At 38.2% G+C, this 20854-nt stretch overlaps 1 protein-coding gene across 7 annotated transcripts in view; it reads left to right on the forward strand.

Annotated features, from left to right (window-relative positions):
• The window catches only part of ATE1 (arginyltransferase 1), a 154448-nt gene that overhangs the window by 13880 nt on the left and 119714 nt on the right, over positions 1-20854 (forward strand). For 4 of the 7 annotated variants that reach the window (XM_043475259.1, XM_043475258.1, XM_043475260.1 and 1 more), the window contains 3 exons: positions 2365-2594; positions 4575-4703; positions 5617-5745. In XM_043475259.1, the coding sequence (XP_043331194.1) occupies positions 2365-2594; positions 4575-4703; positions 5617-5745 (488 nt within the window). The remainder of the gene's footprint in view (positions 1-2364; positions 2595-4574; positions 4704-5616; positions 5746-20854) is intronic. The other 3 variants (XM_043475263.1, XM_043475262.1, XM_043475261.1) reach the window with 2 other exon arrangements.

Here is a 20854-nt window from a genome sequence, read left to right on the forward strand (position 1 = left end):
CTTAAGGCCCTGGAGGTTTGAGAATCAAACTTTTGTCTGTGAGAAGGTATGGTGCTAAACATGTTTCTTTTCAGTGTTAACTGAGACACAGTAAATTTTAGATACTATGTCTGAAGTATAGACATTGTGAAATTCTTCAGTTTGCCATTAGATTTCTTTGTGTTAGTTGCTCAGTTGTGCCTGTCTCTTTGTGACCCCACGGACTGTGCCCTCTATTCATGGGATTCTCCAGGCAAGAATACTAGAGGGGGTTGCCATTTCCTTCTCCACAGGATCTTCCTGACCTAGGGATCGAACACAGGTCTCCCTGCAGGCAGATTCTTTATCATCTGAGCCATCAGGGAAGCCCACTAGATTTCTTTATGTAAGCATAATTAATTTTAGTTTAAAAATTTCCAAATTAACAAAAAAATTTCCAGGGAGTTCCCTGATGGCCTAGTGGTTAGGATTCCAGGCTTTCACTGCCGTGGCCTGGGTCCAGTCCCTGGTCAGGGAACTGAGATTCTGCAAGCTCTGCAGCCAAGAAAAATAATTCCACATTTTGATATTTAATTTCACCTTTAATAAGGTGAGACTTCTTTCTGTATTACCACTTATAAAAGAATTAGGCTTGGAAAATTTATCCAACATTAAATGGGTTTATTACATATATGTGTGGTGTATATATGACTCTTTCAAAAAGTTTCATTAAATGTCAATTTGCATAGTTAGTATACTTCAGTTCTTGAGTTTTTTCTTGTACAAAATAATCCAAGTGAGAGATTTTTTAGTATTATTTTAGTTTTTTGTTTAAATTATAAGTTATATGTGTTAAAACACAGTATACTCTGCAGTTTTCTTTTTTAAGGTTTCATGGCATTTAAATTGCTGGTCTGAGATTTCGTCCTAATTGATAAGAATAGTCCAGTAAAATGTTTTGAATGATTTAAATAATTTCTTTCAACTCTTACTCTTTTGGTCACTAGGGTCAGTTTGTTTACAATTTTTATTGTTTATTATAATAATTGCTTACATAATTTGAAAAGCCTTCATTTTGGAGAATTTCAGAGGCAAATGTAGACTGAATATCATAATGGATTGACTCATGATGGCAGTCTTTTTTTTTTTCTTTTCTTCTAGTTTTATTGGGATATGGTTGACATATAAATTTGAGAAATGGCACATTTCTCTGGCCAAAGAAAATGAATTTTCTAAGGCAACAGAGTGATGGATGGCTAATTATAGAGTTTTTTGTTACTGGTTTATTAAAAGTCTTTTTTTTAAGGTACATTTTGTTTTTAGTTGGGTTAATGAAGTTGTAATTTGGTCTCATTATCACTATTTTCTCATTAAACTAGTTTCTTTTGACCAGGTCTTGATCTCTGACTGTCTCTTAACACTCTTGGTCTTAATTTTCTTCTGTATAAAATTGACTTTTATATGATTTGTGAATACTGTGTTTCAGGATCCTAAATTTTTATAAAACCATTTTTCTTTATTAGTTTTAAAAAATGAAAAAATTACGTGTAATGTTAGAAAATTGGGAGAAAAGAGAACACTACAGAAAAAGGGAAATCCTTTATTTTTAAACTGTTAAACATTTTTAACAGTTAAAATGGCTGTTGATGTGGTATATTTCAGATTTTTTCCTACATATTTAATTGTGTAATATATAATGTTTCAACAGTGAATAATGACAGAACCCCTAAAATTTCTAAAGCATTTAAAATGGCTGTTTGATATTCTGTTGCTTATTTTAAAAATTATGCAGTTGTTCTGTAACTGGGCATCTTGATTATTTTGAAGTTTTCATTTGTGTTCATTGTTAGCCTTTATCTCTTGTGATTTTCTTGGAATAGATTCCTTGAAAATAGCTTCCTAGATTAAAGGGTATTGACTCAATTTTGTAGTTTTTAATAGTAAACATTTTTTTATATTTTAAAGGGTTGTCAGCTTGATATTTGCTCTTTTTAATTAAAATAAGGGGCTTCCCAGGTGGCTCAGTGGTTCGGAATCTGGCAGCCAGTTCAGGAGACGCGAGTTCGGTCCCTGAGTCAGGAAGATACCCTGGAAAAGGAAATGGCAACCCACTCCAGTATTCCTTCCAGGATAATCTCATGGACAGAGGAGCCTGGTGGGCTATAGTCCATGGGGTCTCAAAGAGCAGCCTGAAAAGTTTCTGTTACTATTTACTTTCTCTGGCAGTTCTAAGATAAATTTAAAGATCAACTTAGAGGTCTACACCATGAAACCTCTGAAACCTGCACTCAAAGCTAACCTAACAATTGGAACTCTTTGGACTACTTCTGTAGAACCTTTGAGATTTTTGAAAAATATTTCTGGAGCCAAATGTGATTGATCTACTGTTTTAAAATTCCTTTTTAGGCAGAGGAGCAGATTTGAGTAAGCCTCCATGTCGAAAAGCAAAGGAAGTCAGGAAAGAAAGGAAAAGGTTAAAACTCATGCAGCAGAACCCAGCTGGAGAACGTGAGGGCTTGCAAGCTCAGTGTCAGCCCTCATCTTTGCTCCCACCAAAGACTAAATCCAACCAACCCAAGTCACTTGAAGATTTAATTTTTGAATCTTTACCAGAGAATGCATCACACAAGTTAGAGGTACCTTGGAGGACATTTTTTTGTTTTTGTTGATTACCTTGTTTGTTTTCAGTTGAGGATTATACAGTTGATGTTTTGCTGTTTATATAATGGGAAATTAAAGTGAACTGGGATGGAGTGGCACTTAATATTTACTAAGTTAATTGCCTCTTAAGGAAAACTTTTTTCCTTAAGATTTAAAAAGGTGGCTACTAAAGTTGTGAAAATTCCAGTTTTAGTGTTACTGTTATTTGTTACTCTGGCTTTTTGTACACGTTAATTGAAATTTATTCATTAGAGTGAAAAATTTTAAAATAATTTATTTAAAATTTCACTTTCGGCAGTTTTGGTTTAGATAGTGAAAGAAATGGATCACAGTAGGTAAATCACTGTTTCATTGATTTTTATATTCTGGTCTTGATCAAGGGAACAAATGGTATTACGTATGCAAGCCAGCAGTTTAGACATTATAAATAGAAATATGTCTGAATTTAGACAGTTTAGACATAATATGAATAGTTTTAGAGTATTCTTCTTATTTTTCCCAAGTCAGTTTACATTCCAGGTTAAGTCTAGGTTTTTCAGTATTAGTTTGGTATATTTATAAAATTTTTTTCTGTAACATTTGCCATGATGACTTCATTATATTCTCCTACTTGATTAGTAACTGGTCAGCCTTTGAATTTATAGCTTAATGTCATCTAAGAATATCACTTATCACTGAAAACCTGATGTTAAAAATTTACTTTGGTGCAGTTTAAACCTTAGAACAGTATATATTCTTAGACATAAGTTTTGACAATTTTCATTATTATAATTCCTTGGCTGCTGTGTTTTGGTATTAACTTTCTCCTTCCCAAATTGTAAAAAGAATGGAACTTACCACTTAAAATACTTTATGAAGAGTCTTTTAGCTTTATTAGTAATGTATTCAGGGCAGCAGGTTTCACCTAATACAACACTTCCTCAGTGGGCAGCTTTTAGTTTTTTAATTAATTGGAGGGTAATTGCTTTACAGTGGTGTATTGGTTTCTGCCATACGACAGTGTGAATCAGCCAAAAGTATACCTGTGTCCCCAACCTCTCGAGCCTCCCTCCCACCCCTGTAGGTTGTCATAAAGCACTGGGTTAAGCTCCTTGTGTTGTAAGCTTTTATTTTTTTAATATGACACCCAGAATGGGTGGATTTTTGTTATCCACTAGGTGTCACTCTTTCATGAGAACAGCTCCTCATGGCACAAACAAGAAGTTTCCAGATAGGCCTTTCTATTACATTACATTTGATTTTGTATTTTACTATTCTGTTTTGCTAAGATATTTTAACTGGTTAGTAAAAAAGATTAAAGAAATGTCATCTGTTACTATGTATAGTTACCACTCGTAATGCCATCCTCATTTTACATATGAGGAAACTAAGGCACTGAGAGGTTAATTTATTTACTTGACTAAAATGATAACTTTGAGATTTGAGTACAGGGAACCTGACTTTAGAGTCTTTTTAAAGTATGCTATGGAATAGGAACAGTTTTTGAAAGTTGTCTTTTATACTTATATTAAAAAGTTGTAAGTTTAGAGTTAATGGTGTATGAATGAGTGTCCAAAAAATACATTCACATTTTCAGTCTTTTGAATTGTTTTACTAAAGGTGAGTTGTGTACAGCTAATATTAAAGAGTATTTGTTTGTGTCTCTGTCTTGAATGTCAGAACTAATCTGTTGTTTTATAGCTGAGGCAGTCTTAGGTAATTCAGTCAAAGAGCTTAGTCTTAGAATTTGGGCAGGAACCTCTGCCTTGTTAATGAGTCTATAATTTGGAAAAATAGTATTTTTTCTCTATTTATTAACAGTTGATCTTTAGAGTTAAAATGTTGCTGTTACATGTTTCTGCTTTAATATTTGTATTGAAACTTTTGGGTCTTTGAGGGTGCGAGTAACTGTTAATGCATATTCAATGGAATAAATAAATGAATTAATGAACATTGTTTTTTACCTCCTTCTGAAGGTGAGGGTGGTGAGATCATCTCCACCAAGTTCACAGTTCAAAGCCACATTTCAGGAGTCTTACCAGGTCTATAAACGTTACCAGATGGTTGTTCACAGGGACCCGCCTGATAAACCAACTGTGAGCCAGGTCAGCAGGGCAAGTGTAATGTTTCTGAACAAATGAAAGTTCCCCTCTATTTGATATCACTGTGTGAATTCTTGGTTTATTTGTGGTGCATTTTATTTATGTTCAATTTGCAGTATATCTGCAAAGAGATAGGACTATGGGATAGTGGACATTCTGAAAGTGCAGATTTTACCACAGGCCATGTTAAGTGCCTTTTATGTATAATTTCAACATGGAAATGTTGAATCACCGTGTTAAAAATAGCCGTGTTTAGATGCCTTTACTTAAGACTCAGTGAAAAACAGATCTCTAAATTAAAATATTTATTGGAAAAAAAAAGTTTTAAAAAAATCCCAGTTTTTATGGTAGCCATACTTTGCCCAGCACAGTTAACATGCTTTATCTCCATGTAGACGTCATGAATAGAAAGAGGTCCTAATAGCTAAATTACTCTTTGTTGATGTACAGGCCATATACAACTGAGTAGGACTAGAATGGATAGTAGAATGTTTTAATTGAAGTTCTCATATGAAGTCCTTGATTTGTAATTTTGTAAACCACATTACCCAAGAAAAATCTGGAGGGGGAAAAGCCCTTAATATAAGTAGAAGTGACAGAGCTAGTGTCAGTTACTATGGGCAACAATATTGACTCTGCTGTATGCAGCGAGTTACATGGATAAAGGGAGAAATTAAACCAAAGAAATTGTCCCGGCCCTTGTGAGTTTAAATTTTTCGTAAATATCGGTGTGAAGTTCATGCATCAGGCTCTGTGCTCGTCAGCCTGTTCCGAGGTTTACTCGTTTTATGAACAAGGCCAGTGCTGAGCTTTGGCAGTGGATTTGCGGAGATCCTACTCTAGCCTCACCTTCAGAAGCACATCATCAGTTAGAGATGTTTCAATAGCATCTGCTTGTATTTTCCTTGCTCTGAAGGTGAGGTTAGTACCTGTCTCCTTTGAGGACCCAGAGTTCAAGTCGTCCTTCAGCCAGTCATTTTCTTTGTATGTCAAGTATCAAATGGCCATACACCAGGATCCGCCCGATGAATGTGGGAAGACCGAGGTACCGTTCACTAAACGTTTTTTCCTATGCTGAGGTTGTCTATGAAGGAGCATACTGTATAACCTTCTTATGCCATTTTCTTATGTGTTAAGTGGAGCTGATGGTTCTTGCAGGGTGTATTCCTGAACTTTTGTGAAAACGAGTCATACATGTGATCATTTTAAATCCCTCAGAAAAAAAGGACGTGTCCTTACTCAATGTTCTCTCCAGGAGCCTGACTGTCGCGTGTTTATAGACCAGTCGTCGGGCTGTCAGCCGACGTCACTGCATGCACCGTGTGTGCCAGGCTGTGCCACAGCCCACAGGGGGGCGTCTCTGTCTTCAAGGCATTGATGTTCACACGGGAAAGAGGAACCAGTGAACAAATACAGCTTAACAAGAAGCACATGGAAAAAACCGAATACGTTGAGGTTGTTTCAGTTCAGTTGCTCAGTTGTGTCCGACTCTTTGCGACCCCATGGACTGCAGCACGCCAGGCTTCCCTGTCTATCACCCAGAGGTGAGGTTGTATAGAGCATCATTTGACAAGCCTTTATTGAGGGCCTGTGTTTTCCAGCTGCAGATATTTAGATGAGTAAGAGATTGCATACTTTTCACAGTTGGACGGTGATGTCTTGGAAGAAAGATGCCAACAGATGCAGAAGGATTGAAGTTTTGATTTTTGTGTCTTTTTAATGACACAGAATGTGTTAGCTTAAAAAAGATGGTTTATAGGGCAGGAGTTAATGCTGCATGTTCCCTGTGAGAAGGCTGACTCTGGGTCTTCCAGAGCCTTTCTAGTTAAAGTGTAGTCTGCAGACCAGCAGCATCAGTGTCACTGGGAACACAGAATCTCAGGTTTCCCCTCAGACCTACTGAATCAAAGTCCGCATTGTGAACTAGGTCTCCAGGTGATTTCACATGCACGTTTCGATTTGAGAAGTGCTCCCACAAATTCCCTGTTGAGACCTGTAGCTGTGGGTGGTAGCATTTATAGATAAGGATTCTGCCAGGTGCAAGAAGGTCTCCTTTGATACTCTCAGGAGGTCTTAATTCCTTTCTGCACGTTACTCTTTCCTACTACCCTTGAGATTCTGGCCTTGTGCCTTCCTGCTTCCCAGGTATGGATAGTTGGGCAAAAACACATCTGATGTGTTCCCACTAAACCTTGACTGCTCCCCCCGGCCCTGACTCCGTTTTTGGGCTTCAGTCCTCCATGGGGTCCACTCCACTGGGAAGATAGATGGGTAAGCAATTCCAGTGCTGTTCGAGTTAGCTGGTGGACTAGTAAGGAAAGCCACCTTAGTGTGAGACTGAAGTGAGAGAGGATTTTCTGAAAGAAGTGACATCTGAGCCAAGTCCAAAAAGATCAGTGCCACTTAACCTCCAGGCAGGCTCTAGGACAGTGTTGTATTTAGGCTCAAGGTATATTTGAGGTTTTTTAAAATAGCTTATATTTACATTCACTACCATCAGCAGTACGGAACTCTGAATATGAGATTTGATCTTTTGTTTACATTGAAATACATAGTGTATTTCTTTATTATAACCAAATCAGTTCAATTCAGTTGCTCAGTCATGTCCGACTCTTTGCGACCCCATGGACTGCAGCATGCCAGGCTTCCCTGTCCATCACCAACTCTGGAGCTTGCTCAAACTTCTGTCCATTGAGTTGGTGATGCCATCCCACCATCTCATCCTCTGTCGTCCCCTTCTCCTCCTGCCTTCAGTCTGTCGTGGGTTTGCCTTAATGATTCATTTTATAGGATCACATACTTATAGAAAATTCATACTGGTGGGAAAGTTTGTGATTGTTTAGCACTTTGATTTCATACAAGTGATTATATTTAGCTTTGATAAATTTTTTAACTTCATTCATAGAATTTTATTTATCTTGCGTCTAACTGAATTCATATGGAGTTTTCAGAGATATTTGAAATGATACTGTTTTTCATATGGGTCAGTTTGTCATGTCTCTGAATGTAGTTTCTAAGAAGTAACATGAGATAGCATTTTGTAAGTCAAGACTGTGCTGTGCTTTTATTTCTTTATAACAGTTTTGTTGTTGTTTAGTCACTTACGTCGTGTCTGACTCTGCAACCCCATGGACTGCAGCACACCAGGCTTCCCTGTCCTTCATTGTCTCCCGGAGTTTGCTCAAACTCATGTCCATTGAGTCGATGATGCCATCTAATCTTGTCATCCTCTGTCATCTCCTTCTCCTCCTGTCCTCATTCTTTCTCAGTATCGGGATCTTTTCCAGTGAGTTGGTTCTTTGCATCAGGTGGCTCAGTTATTGGAGCTTCAGCTTCAGCCTCAGTCCTTTCAATGGATAGTCAGGGTTAATTTCCTTTAGGATTGATTGGTTTGATCTCCTTGCTGTCCAGGGAACTCTCAAGCATCTTCTCCAGCACCACAGTTCGAAAGTATCAGTTCTTCAGCACACCGCTGCCTTGATGGTCCAGCTCTCATCATAGCTGTACATGACTACTGGAAAAATCGTGCTTTGACTATATGGACCTTGGATGTATAATTCACGTAGTATACAGTTTACCCATTTGAAGTGTATGACTGAATGGTTTTTAGTATATTCAGAGTCATGCAGCCATTATCACTAACGCCAGAAGGTTTTCATCATACAAAAAAGAAACCTCAACCCCAGAGTGGTCACTCATTATCCTTCAGACATCCCAGCTCTAGGCAACCATATTCCACTTTCTGTTCTTGGATTTCTTTAATCTGGACAATTCAGGTAAATGAAATTGTATCATACTGGTCTCTTGTTGACTGGCTTCTTTCGCTTAGCATTTTTGCAGGCTTCATCCATGTGTAGCGTGTGTCAGTACTTCATTCCATTTTGTGGCTGGATAATATTTTGTTGTATGGATGTACCAGATTCTGTTTCTCTGTTCATCCATTGATGGCCATTTGGGTGGTTTTCATTTTGGGCTTATATAGAAGGCTTTGCTATGGATATTCACGGACAGGTTTTTATTATTAATGGGCATATGTTTTCATTTCTCTTGGGTATATACCTAGGAGTGGAATTGCTAGGTCATAGGAACGAATAAATGTAAATAAATAAATAAAAACTCTGTGTTTACCTTTTGAGGAACTGCCATACTGTTTTTCAAAGTGCTACCCTTTTAAAATTCTTGGTCATCTGAGTTGGTGTGAAGTGGTATCTCATTGAGGGTGTGTTTATTTTTTTGGCTGCACCTGAGCACGTTCCCCAACTAGGAACTGAATCTGAACCCCCTGTGTTGGAAGCGCAGGGTGTTAAGCACTGGACCACTAGGGAAGTCCCTTCATTGAGGTTTTGATTCGCAAAGGAAATGGCATCCCACTCCAGTATTCTTGCCTGGAGAATCCCATGGACAGAGCCTGGCAGGCTACAGTTCGTGGGATCGCAAGAGTTGGACACGCCTTAGCAGCTAAACCACCACCACCGATGGCTAATGATATTGAGCATCTTTTCATTTGCTTTTTGGGGCAGTTTGTATATTTTCTTTGAGTAAATGTCTGCTTACATATTTTGCCCATTTAAAATTTTTTGCCCATTTTAAAAAATATTAGAAAAGTTTTAGATATTTTAAAGTAATAAAAATATTTTTTAAAGATTAGAAAATATCTTCCATTCTGTGGATTATTTATATCTCTAGTAGAATTTTTAATTTTAAAATCCATTTTGTTTGATACTGGTATAGCCATCCCATCTACTTGTGGTTTCTGTTTGCTTGATAGGTATATACTATTTTATTGTCAGTCTGTGTCTTTGAGTTTCAAGTATGTTTCTTTTAGTCACTGTATATTTGGATCTTCTTTTTTTGTTTGTTTTAATTTGGAGGGAGAGCAGTTTCTTCCACTTAGCTGAAGTGTTTAATCAATCCATATTTAATGTTGTTAATGATGGAGTTGGATTTATGTCTTCATTTCACTTTAGTTCTGTGTTTCATGTCTTTCTTCTTTTATTTCTTTACTGTTTTCTTTTGCACTAATGAATATTTTCTAGTGTAGGATTTCAATTACTCTTAATTTTTTCACTATGTATTTTTGAGATGTTCTCTTAGTAGCTGCTCTAGGCTTACCATATACCTGTTGACCTACAGGAGTGACTTCAGATTTATGCCAGCTTGAGTCCAGTGAGGAATAAAATGCTGTTGCTATTGAGCTTCAGTCCCTCTTCCCACTTTGTGTGCTATTTATAATTTATATATGTTGTGATCTCAATATATGTTCTTTAGTTATTACCTTACATGACTTTATGTCTTTTATAAAGCTGAGAGGAGAAATAGGAACAAGTATTCATTTATGATTTGTTAAAATTAACCTTAACTTCCGTTTCTGGTTCTGTTCATCTCTTCCTGTGTATTCGAGTTACCATCTAATATAATTTTCTTACTGTAGTTCACCTTTGTTTCCATCCATCTTCTTTACGATGTTGTCAAATATATTACTTTTCTATATGTTACTGTCCCAACAATGCAATTATACACACATTGTTGGATGCATTTGGTTTTAACATCAGAGAAGAAAGGAGAATATGCATTTGTATTCGAGAAGCCTCTGATGATACTCCCTGGAGCCTCAGCCTTGGGCATTGCACAGTCACCCCACAACGACAGTGGTTTTAGTAGTGTTCTCTTTGTCTCTTTCCCTGATCTCTCGGTTAAAGTGTTTGTTGTTTCACGTCTAGGTCTTAGGCTTCACCATTTGCTGACTGGTTGCCGTATTTTCAGCAGTGCCCTGGAGCATCAGTTGCTCTGTAGTTTGATTTATTAAATTTAGTTGCCTTTGCAGCTTCAGTTCTTGAGGCCAGTCTTTGAGGTTTTTTTCTGACCCCATTCAGCCATGTCCGACTCTGCGACCCTTTTTGACTGTAGCCCGCCAGGCCCCTCTGTCCAGGGGATTTTCCAGGCAAGAATACTGGAGTGGGTTGCTGTTTCCCTTCTCCAGGGGATCTTCCTGACCCAAAGATTGAACTTGTGTCTCCTGTGTTGCAGGTGGATTCTTTACCTGCTGAGCCATCAGGGCTCTTCTTCACTGTGTTTTTTAACACTTTCCTTCTGGTAAAGCAGGCGGCCTACAGTTGTAGCGAGAGAGAGAGAGAGAGAGAGAGAGAGAGAGAGAGAGAGAGAGAGATTGTCTCTGTTCTTATGGCCCTCCTGTGCCCCCTTGTGTCCATGCTTTGGAGCTGCGAGCAGGGACAGTTCCTTTCTGCTTTATGAACAGGGCACTGGTCAGGAACTTGGTCCTAGTTCTGATCTTTTTTAGGTAGATTATTAAACTTGGGGATTATTAAGAGAGAATTTTTTTTTTTTTTTTAAGAGAGAATTTTAAGACCTGTGAGCTGCCCTAATGGTAGTTCTGTGTCGGGAGATGGTCACTGCTGCAGGTGACTCCTTTACTTGCTGGCTTTTTATCCTAGAAATTCTTCCTTCACTTGGCAAATCCTTGCTCAGAGATAGAGAGTAAGTTCTCTGTGGTGCTGGCTGCCTAGAGAAACTGATGTGGACATGCTGCTCTGCTCCTCAGTCTCCACGTGTGGCGTTCTATACTGAAGGAACCTAATTCTTGCCGTGGAGTATGAGTTTTCCTCCTACTTGGGTACGGTTTTCTATGTGAGAACCAGCTGGTGTCCCAGTGCTCAGAGACAGGAAGAAAAGCCAGAAAAGTTCTCCATTGGAAAGTTCAAGTGATATGACCTGCTTTCCTGGCTCCAGGCAGCACCTCTCTGTTTTGTGGTTTTGTCCATATAATGGGCCAAACTAATTTAATTATGTTCAAGAAAATACATTTTTGCTTTTGTTGTTGTAAAACATTTGAAGAAAATAACAGTCAGCATACTAACTTGGGAACTTTAAGCAACCATATCAATGCACAAAATCCATTTTTAACTCTGTTGGTGACTGTAAAATAAAATCACTTAGGCACCCCAAGAAGTAGGTTATTTTTTGAGAGATTTGATGAGGATATAAATAAATATAGATTGCTTTGATATCCAGAATAGCAAGTCAGTTCTTTTTAGTAACATCTTAGGAAAGTAACGCATAATTGCAGAGGGTGAGATTGTATGAGACTTCATAAATGATTCTGTATGTTTGTTTCCATTACTGTTTTCAATCATTCAGGTAGATATCAGATTTTCAGAAAATAATACTATCTAGATAAAATAAAGCGGGAGTAATTTGTGACCTATCTTTTGTATAATACAATATAAAACCAGCATTTAAGAATCTTTGTTTTTCAAAATACAAGTAATTCCACAGGATACAAATACGGGATTTTTAGCTAAAATTTTATTGATGTTATGGATAATGCCATTACCTAACGGTACTCAGTGCCAGCAGGGCTCGGCTCTTCTGAACCATGTGGAGAGCAGGCCGCAGCCGTGGCTCCAGCAGTCGCGTTACAGTTCTGAGGCGTTGGCTGAACTGTGTTCCAGATTTTATTATGGACTTTCAGACAAAGGGAAATTGAGAGAATGGTATACTGACTACCTTGTTTCCATATCTAGATTCAACACGGGTTAGTTTTCTGTGTTTGCTTTATCTCTTTTTGTGTGTTGAATCATTCTTTGTTTTTTTTTTTTTTTTTTCTTGATTGGACATACTGTAGTTTATTCAAGCAATCTCTAGTTAATGGACATGGGACTTGTTTCTAATCTTCTGCTGTTTTAGATAGTATAATTTTGTCATTTTGCCTTTGGGTGGAGGTGTACTGTTTTGCTTGATCTGACCTAGTGCCTCAAAGGACAAGAGCTTATAGAATTTTGCTAGTTATTGTCAAATTCCCGCCATGGTTGTGCTGTCTTTACTCCAGAGTATTGAGGGTGTCTTTCTCCATAGCACTCCCAAATGGATTGGTCTCAGACTTTGTGGATTTTTTTTTTTTTTTTGTATCCTTAGTTAATTTTTAGAGTATGGAAAGGATGTTAGGAAGAAGTTTCTTATTTTGGATGATCTCTGTGATCATAAGCTGAAATGTATATAAAGAATTTTGTATTTATATTTTATATAGTTTAATGAAACAGGTGAGAGACTGATGCTGATGGGAACAGAAAAGTGGAAAGGAGTAAGCAGAAGCATTCTAAGGGATCATGAAGTCGACAGGACTGTTGTCCTAACTAGGAATATTTTTAACAAGGTTTAAAAATAATCTTTCTAAGAGTGTCTTTAATGACTCAACATTTTTCTCAATTAGAATAGGGATCTGCTATATTAAATTTAATGAGTGAATACAGATTATTTCCTTAATAAAACTTGTAAGCAGTAAGAGATTAGACCTTGTCTGGTCTGTAAGAAGTCTGCACTCAAGAGATTGGCTTACACTGTGTCCCTTTCTGTCCTCACTGTAGGATAATTGTGTGATGTGATTTTGTGTTTGTATATGTGTGTATCATATCATAGTTGCATTATTATAGAATTAAAGGGAATTTAATTTAAATTTTAAGAGCAGTATATATTCCTCTCCTTTTTAAAAAAAAATTATTTATTGCTTAAATAGTTTGTTACAGAACAACTTTTCTTCTCATTTTGAATTTGGAGGTACTATATATACAACTGAATACAAAGAGGAACGAAAGGTATCAAAACCAAACTTGTGATTCTCTGCTCATGTGACATAAACCAGCTTTATGTATTTCCTGAAATATAGTTGGGGTCAGTACGGAAAGGAAACCTGGCTTGAGTGGTCTGCTCGTAAGTCACTGTGTGGCAGTGTATTGGGCGTTGTCTGGTGTCATGCAGGGAGGGCCCTCTGGTGGCACCCTTGTTATCTGCCCCCTCTTCTTTGCTGACCACTCCTTGGTTGGGGGGAGGGGCTGGGCAGATGCTGCCTTTGGGTTGTGACTCCTCTGACTTTATTCTTCTTCCAATGTGTTCACAAGGATCTTTCTTGAACTGCTTGTTCTGTGGCTTTGTTATCTGCAGTGGACACCTGCCTCCTTTTAATAAGTCCCTGTTACAGGTCTGTATTGGTCTTCCCTTGTGGCTCAGCTGGTAAAGAATCCGCCTGCAATGTGGGTTTGATCCCTGGGTTGGGAAGATCCCCTGAGAAGGGAAAGGCTACCCACTCCAGTATTCTGGCCTGGAGAATTCCATGGACTGTATAGTCCATGGGGTCGCAAAGAGTCAGACAGGACTGAGTGACTTTCATTTTCACTTTCACAGATCTATACTACAGAGAACTTCCTCCTATAAGTGTGCTGTTCTCTAATTAAACAGAGGAGGTTCTCAGGCTTCATGGTCACCCTGTTTCATGTTTTCATTTTCCCTTTTATTATGTCACACATTCACAAGTTAGCGACAGGAAAATATGGTAGTGGGAGATGAAAGTAGTTTATCACTTGTTCGATGTCTTTGTTAACAGTAAAGTCACTTTTCTGGCATAAGTCACAGAGCCCATCATCTTTGTTTCTGTTCAGATTGTTTGAAACACAGTGCTCTTTGAATCTATGGATGAAGATAGTGGAAATGTTTTCCTAGGCCACAAGTACGCAGTTGAATAACACCAGACAGTTACTCTCTATTTGTTTGTAGATAGCCATGACATTGACAGTGTTACTTACCATTTATTGTTTTTTTAAAGAAATCTTTAAGCAGGCTTTTTTTTTTAAAAGAAAAAGGTGAACAAAGTTTGTTTTTTACAGTAGTTTTAGGTTAAGAAGCTTTTTTGGAAAGACGTTCACATATTATTTGAAAGACATATTACTAGGATTAATATATCTGAATTACGTATTTTTACCTTAATTTTATAAAGAACCTTAAGATGGAAAATTTCGAGTGTTTGTAGGGATAATAATACAGTGAACCCTGTATGCCCGTTGCCCAGCTTCAACACTGTCGGCACTTAGCCTTATTTCCCCTTGCCACCTTTTGTTTGTTGTCCCTGAAATTATGCTCTTTTATCTATAAATACTTCAAATTTTTTGGCTTATTCCATCAAGCAGTCTTGTATAACTTTAAAAGTTACAATGATTGAGGTCATTTCATGCTATCCTAAAGCACTGTTTTCTGATATTAGTTCAGAGAACTTACTGTGAGAGACTCACATATCAGGAGACCTCTACTTCTGAGGGATATTTATTTTGGGGGAAGTTACCTTAGAATCGGGCATAAATGATTAGACAGTAAGCGTGGTAAAGAAAAAGTTGCCACGGGTCTCTTCTGACCCCACGGAGAACGGAAAGGAAGTAGCATCCTGAGAATACCAGACTCTTGTCTCACTCCAGCCGCCAGGCGGCGCTCTAGATACAGAGCAGGTTTGCTCTTAACATCCAGGCTCCGTCCCTACGGGATGTGTGTTTACACAAAGAAGTATGGATAATGCTTTTCTTCTGCCATTTATAAGAATTACTTTGCATTGAGGCATTGAACATGATAATTGCAAATGATTCTTTGCTTGTTAAAGATGTATTTTCCAGATCTTAACCTAGAGTGAAGCTTTCAGATTTGTTTTCCCTTAATAGCCTTACTCCATGTGTATGAAAATAATAACAACATCTTATGTTTAGAAAATTACTCACTGTATTGTAGTGACATTTTCCTCCAGTTATGCAGAGAAACCAGACAGTTTTGTACAGGATAGGTATATGCTATTTTATAAATACCTAACTGTCATAATCAGTAGAATTTGAGTGATGGCAAAGGGTGAGCATTTTGAAATCTTAAGATATTTTTTCAGGCTACTTTTTGAGTGAAGTAGAGGGCTTGAAGTAGAGGGCAACATTTGTACAATTTAGTCAAAAAAGCCGCGTTCTGTGAGCAGCCCCTAAGTCAGGACAGTTTTGTGTTGTATTCTCTCTTGAGGTGTGCTGCACGACATTTTTTATTAATAATAGTTAAATTATCAAAGTTTTAAAATCATTTACTTAAATTAGAGCAGAGGCCATGGTTTTATCCCCATGTCATACTGTTAATTCTGAGGAAGATGCTAGGGTTAGAGTTAAACCAGCAGTGGGAACATTTTTTTCTAAAAGTTCTTTCTTTAGGTCAAGAATTTCCAAAACTTGTCTCAGGTCATAAAATCATAGCATCATAAAACGTGGAAGGACCTTCATGATTGTATAGGGGGTATGGATAGGATATGGATTCACTCCTTTACTTAGAGAATTAATTTGTCCAGGGTAACACAGGTGATGAGTGGCAGAGCATTGTCTCCAAATTTCAGTGCTTTTTGCACTAGACCATGGTGTTGCCATGTTAAGGCATAAAAGTGGGCCAAAATAATTAACCTCAAATAACCGACACCAGTGAATGAACTGTTCAACATAAAGCAAAATTTCCAGACAATTGAAACATTTTCATTGTTAAGATTTTATGTGTCCTGATCATTTGAAATGAGTCTTTTCCAAGAAAAAAAAGAAATGAGTCTTCTCCAAATGTATCATGTTCTTCCTCGCCTTCTGTCCCAGAACACTGAGCAAGACTTGTGAGAGAGGCACTCACACCCTCAGGTGTGTTCTGCCATCACAGCATTTCTGTGTACCACCTGCCCTCACACTACTGCTTTTTTCCCTAAAGTTACTCTATTTTCGTCCTGTTTCCCTTCTCTTTTTGCGCTTGGTTTTTGCGGTGTTTGTCTAGTTTGGCATTCTTGCCCTTCCTAATTTGTGGTTTCTTGATGTGTTTGTAAAAATATTTATTGAGCACATACTGTGTGCCTTGTGGTGTCTGAGAGGCATTTGCCCTGGTCAGCAAATGAGTGAGTAAGTCAGATCAGTGATCCCTTGCTCTGGTGGCGCTCACATCCTAGGGTGGGAGGGAGTGGTCAGAGGTAGTCATTTGAGATGAGCTGTACTAAATGAGCAAATTACACAGTAGGCCAGCAGCGGGTAACTGTAAAGGAAGGCAGAACAGGTGTAAGAGAAGAGTGGATGGTTTAGTTACTGGCTTGGAAACTGGATCACCAAGTTAATTGTTAGTATAGTTAGCAGTCAAGGGGAAAATGGGGAAGGGAGCTGGAGGGTTTCTTCTGCACACTGGGGACAGAAGCACTGGGACATGCCTTTTTGAGTCCTCATTGTAACCTTTATTGCTTTCTTCTGAAATTCAAGAGTAGTTTGCTAATTGATCTCTAGTTGAGGTATTCTTTAATGTAATAGTTTATAGTTAATATGTAGCTACTTATACTGTCTTCTGGGAGCTGAGGAATGAGACTGTGAGCAGGATGTCTGGTGTCAAATTTAATGTGTAGCACTGAGTGGATGCTGATTCTTGATTAACCACCTGCAGGAGGAGAGACGTGCCCTGTGATAAATGATCTGGCTTGAATGCTGTGAAGATGATACCAGTACTAGTAGATAGCCTTGGTGTGTTTACCATCCTGGACATTTTGGATAAGAATATTGATGACAGGTAGTCTGAAGAGCATCACAGGTAACAGTGTGGACTCCGATCAGACACTTGCCTTAAGTCTCATCTTCCCCACTTACTACCTGTGTAGCTTGGAGCAGGTTTCTGCTTCCTCTGCTTTCTACTCTTCAGGTTCCTCATTTGTGAGCATGGGGAGAACAGCGCATGAGGCTCATTGTGAGAACTAAGTCAAGGTAAAGGTGCTTGGCTAAATACTCGTCACCTAAACCAGTTGCTGGGATGTGGATGATGACAAACCATTTGGAAGCGTCAGAGACACTGAGGTCAAGAGCAAACAAGTGATACTTCTGGTTCATCCAGCCAGCATTTGCAAATTATAGTTTTCCTCATTTTGTTCTTCCATTTTAATTGTTATATTTGTTTGAATTAAAAGATCTCATATGTTTTAAATTTTAATATTAAATTAGTTCTTTCAAAGGAAAAAAGTAGTAATACTCAAAACCATTCAGTTTGGTTCATCAACGTGTAATTTTACTCTTTAAAATCCTATTATACCGCCTGAAACTTCTAAAATGTATCATTTGGTGAAGATTCATATGTATATTTCTTAATTGCTTTACTTAGAACTGGAAGTAAAGGAACTGTGGATGTTTCTGTGCCTTGCCTCTGGTGGTGGAGCTTCTTGCTTAGTCTGCGAATAGATCCCTCCTTTTGAAAAATAAGCTATATTTGATTAGACTGCCATAATCTATGGTATAATTTGTGTTCATACACTGACTTATAAAGATTGTCTGCAAGAGTCAAAAGAAGTGCACGGTGCAGAGGGTCAGGAAGGGAGTAGATGCCCAGTGGGACATTCACTGAATGAATAGGCAGCTGAGCTGACCAGTTTTCAGAAACAGCTGGAGAGAGAACTCTCTGTTGCCAAATGGAAAACTACAAGAAAGAAAATGTGTTCTTGAAACCTGTGATGTGAAACCAAAGGAAAATTCATATGATGTCAAAGCTCTTGACAGTTGTCCTGTACGAAATAAAAGCTGAGGGAGAGTGTTGAGAAAGTTAAGTACGATTTAGTGCGTGCGAAGCTCACGTGAAAGGGATCATCTTGTTGGGAGCACCATAGCTGTTTGTCTGTAGTTTTTGTATTTCAGGTCTGCTTTTTCCATTAAGTCTGAGGAACCTCTAGTTTTACGACCTCCTGGTAATGACTTGACAAGTGAACAATGCCACCTATTGAGGACTGGCTGGCCTAAACAAGGAAAGTTTGTGTTTTTGCTGTGGAAATTCATTTGATATGCCAAATAACTTAGCTAACTGCTTGCATGATTAAAAAGCAGTTGATTTCCTTCCAGTCAGTAGTTAATTATAAAAGTAAAATATATACATTATATATGTGATTTTTAAAGTCCACAATATGTCTAGGTCTATAAATATTGTCTGTAAAGTAACATACGCACTGGCTTTTCCATGACAGTCGTTCTAGAAATAGCTCAAAATTTCACACTTAGAGTGGCTCCGTGTTTGTTTCTCCTGGGCTCTGGAGGAGTGTGATTGTTCTGTTCCACCAGTCATATAAATGTGTGATTCCCAGCATGTTCCAGTCACCGTGGTAGGTCCTGGGGATGTATGGATGAATAAGACATGGTCCTCTGTACATTTTGGCTAACCAGTATTTTAAAGACTTCTTTTCAGAAGTTTGCATTAATGTTTAAAATGTTAAAATAGCAATAATATTTAAAGAGTATTGGAAATGGGTTGCCCCAAAAGTTCATTCAGGTTCTTCCATAGCATCTTATGGAAAAACTCAAATGAACTTTTTGGTCAACCCAGTATATGTACCTGGTATGATGTGGAGATATTTGATCTTGCTTGGAATTGGTTGGTTTGATACATATGTAAAGTAGTGCCTATAACCATTATTAGTATGTTTGTTAATATAGTTAAGTATTTTAAATAATAACTCAGTTGCTGATAATATATTCAGTTTCTTAGTGCTCTGGCCAGAGAGCTTTTAAAGTAAATTTTGTTTTGGCTGTGCTTTCTTACTAATTTTTATTTCTGGTTTTTGTGGTATTTTCTGCTATCCCTAATTCGTGTCATTCAGATTTTTGGAAGATACCCATTTTTCAAGGTCAGTTTGAATTCTTTTATCAGCTTAGTGCCATTTAAGTGATACCTAGTTTTGTCCTCAGTAATCTTTTGAGTAGTTGCTCATCAGAAATAATATTGGAAGTTTCTCTGCAGGAAATTAAAGGAGTGTATTGAGGACATAGGTGGTCCTGGGGAGATCTGATGAAAAGGATACAGGTGTTTCTTCACTTGATATCAGCTTTAGGTTACCGATGACTGCATCTCTGTGGCACATCACCTTGGGCAGATGACCCAGTTTTGCAAAGTAGTCAGTGGCCATAAAGACATAATAGGCAAAAAGAGTTGGAAATTCATTTACTTGTTTATGAATCGATTAATCCAATTTACAAGTGAATGAATGCATCTAGGCAGTTAAGCCACAAATATTTGCTGAGTCCCTACTATGTGCCAGGTGTCACTTTAGGCTCTGGGGATGTAGCACAGGGAACAGGAGAGAAACGCTGTTTCCCTTGGGAGATAATGTAATAGGGAGGAGGATGAATAAACCAGTAAGTATGCTGTAGAATGTCAGGATAATGTGCGCTAACAAGAAAAGTGAAGAAGAGGTGAGAGACGGGGAATGGTGGTGGTGATAATTACATGAGGATGTCAGGAGAGGCTCTGAGGAGAGGGGCTCCTTGGCAGACCCCTGGATGAAGAGCGTGCACCGGCGTGTATCTCTGGGTGGTACATCTCAGGCCCGACGTGTTCACAGAACAGCAGGGGCACTGCTGAGGCTGGAAAAAGGAGTAGGGCGTCTCCCGTCTCGTCTGTGTCGCTTGTGAAGGTTTTGTTTTTCTAATCTCCCATTTTTGCTCTTCATTGACTGATATTCATTATCATAAAAATGTTTATGTTTTGTTGTAGACCTGTTACCTGAACACCTGTATAGCACCGCATTTTAGTGTTGTTTTATAGTGCTGAGACTTGGTATCCCTGGGCTTTGTTGCTTCCTTCGCCAGTTCTAATGGATAGGGCTGCTTAGTCATGGGTATAACAAAGGGAATCATGGATTGGAAAAAGCATCTAGGTTCTAACTCTAGTTTTGTTGCTGACTGTAAAATAATGTAGCATTTCTGGACCACAGTTTATCTAGGCATAAACTAAAGGAGTCGGATTAGATAACTGCCAAGGTTCCTCTTAACTGGAAAATTCTGTGATTTCAATGATTTTTTAACAAACATTCCCCAGGAGAATTTGAATACTTTCTATTTCCTTTTTTAAAAAATAGTTTTAAAAATATTTATTTGTTTATTTGGCTGCACTGGGTCTTGGTTGCTGCTTGCGGGCTTTCGCTAGTTGCTGTGAGTGGGGTCTACTCTCTAGCTGCGGTGAGCAGGCTTTTCATTGTGGTGGCTTCTCTTACTGTGGAGCACAAGCTCTGGGGCATGTGGGATTCAGTCATTGTGGCTTGTGGGCTCCAGAGCACACCTCTGTAGTTGTGGTGCGTGGGCTTAGTTGCCCTGCAGCATGTGGGATCTTCCTGGACCGGAAATCAAACGACTGTCCCCTGCATTGCAAGGCAGATTCTTAACCATTGGACCACCAGGGAAACCCTAAAGTTAATTTTTAAGTTTACATATAGTGAGGTGCACAAATCTTAGATGTACAGCTTATTGAATTTTTACATATTATGTGCTCTTTTTGGACCTTTCTGAAATAAAAAAAAATACATATATATATGT

This window comes from Cervus canadensis, chromosome 8 (assembly GCF_019320065.1).
Source record: "Cervus canadensis isolate Bull #8, Minnesota chromosome 8, ASM1932006v1, whole genome shotgun sequence".
NCBI lineage: Eukaryota > Metazoa > Chordata > Mammalia > Artiodactyla > Cervidae > Cervus > Cervus canadensis.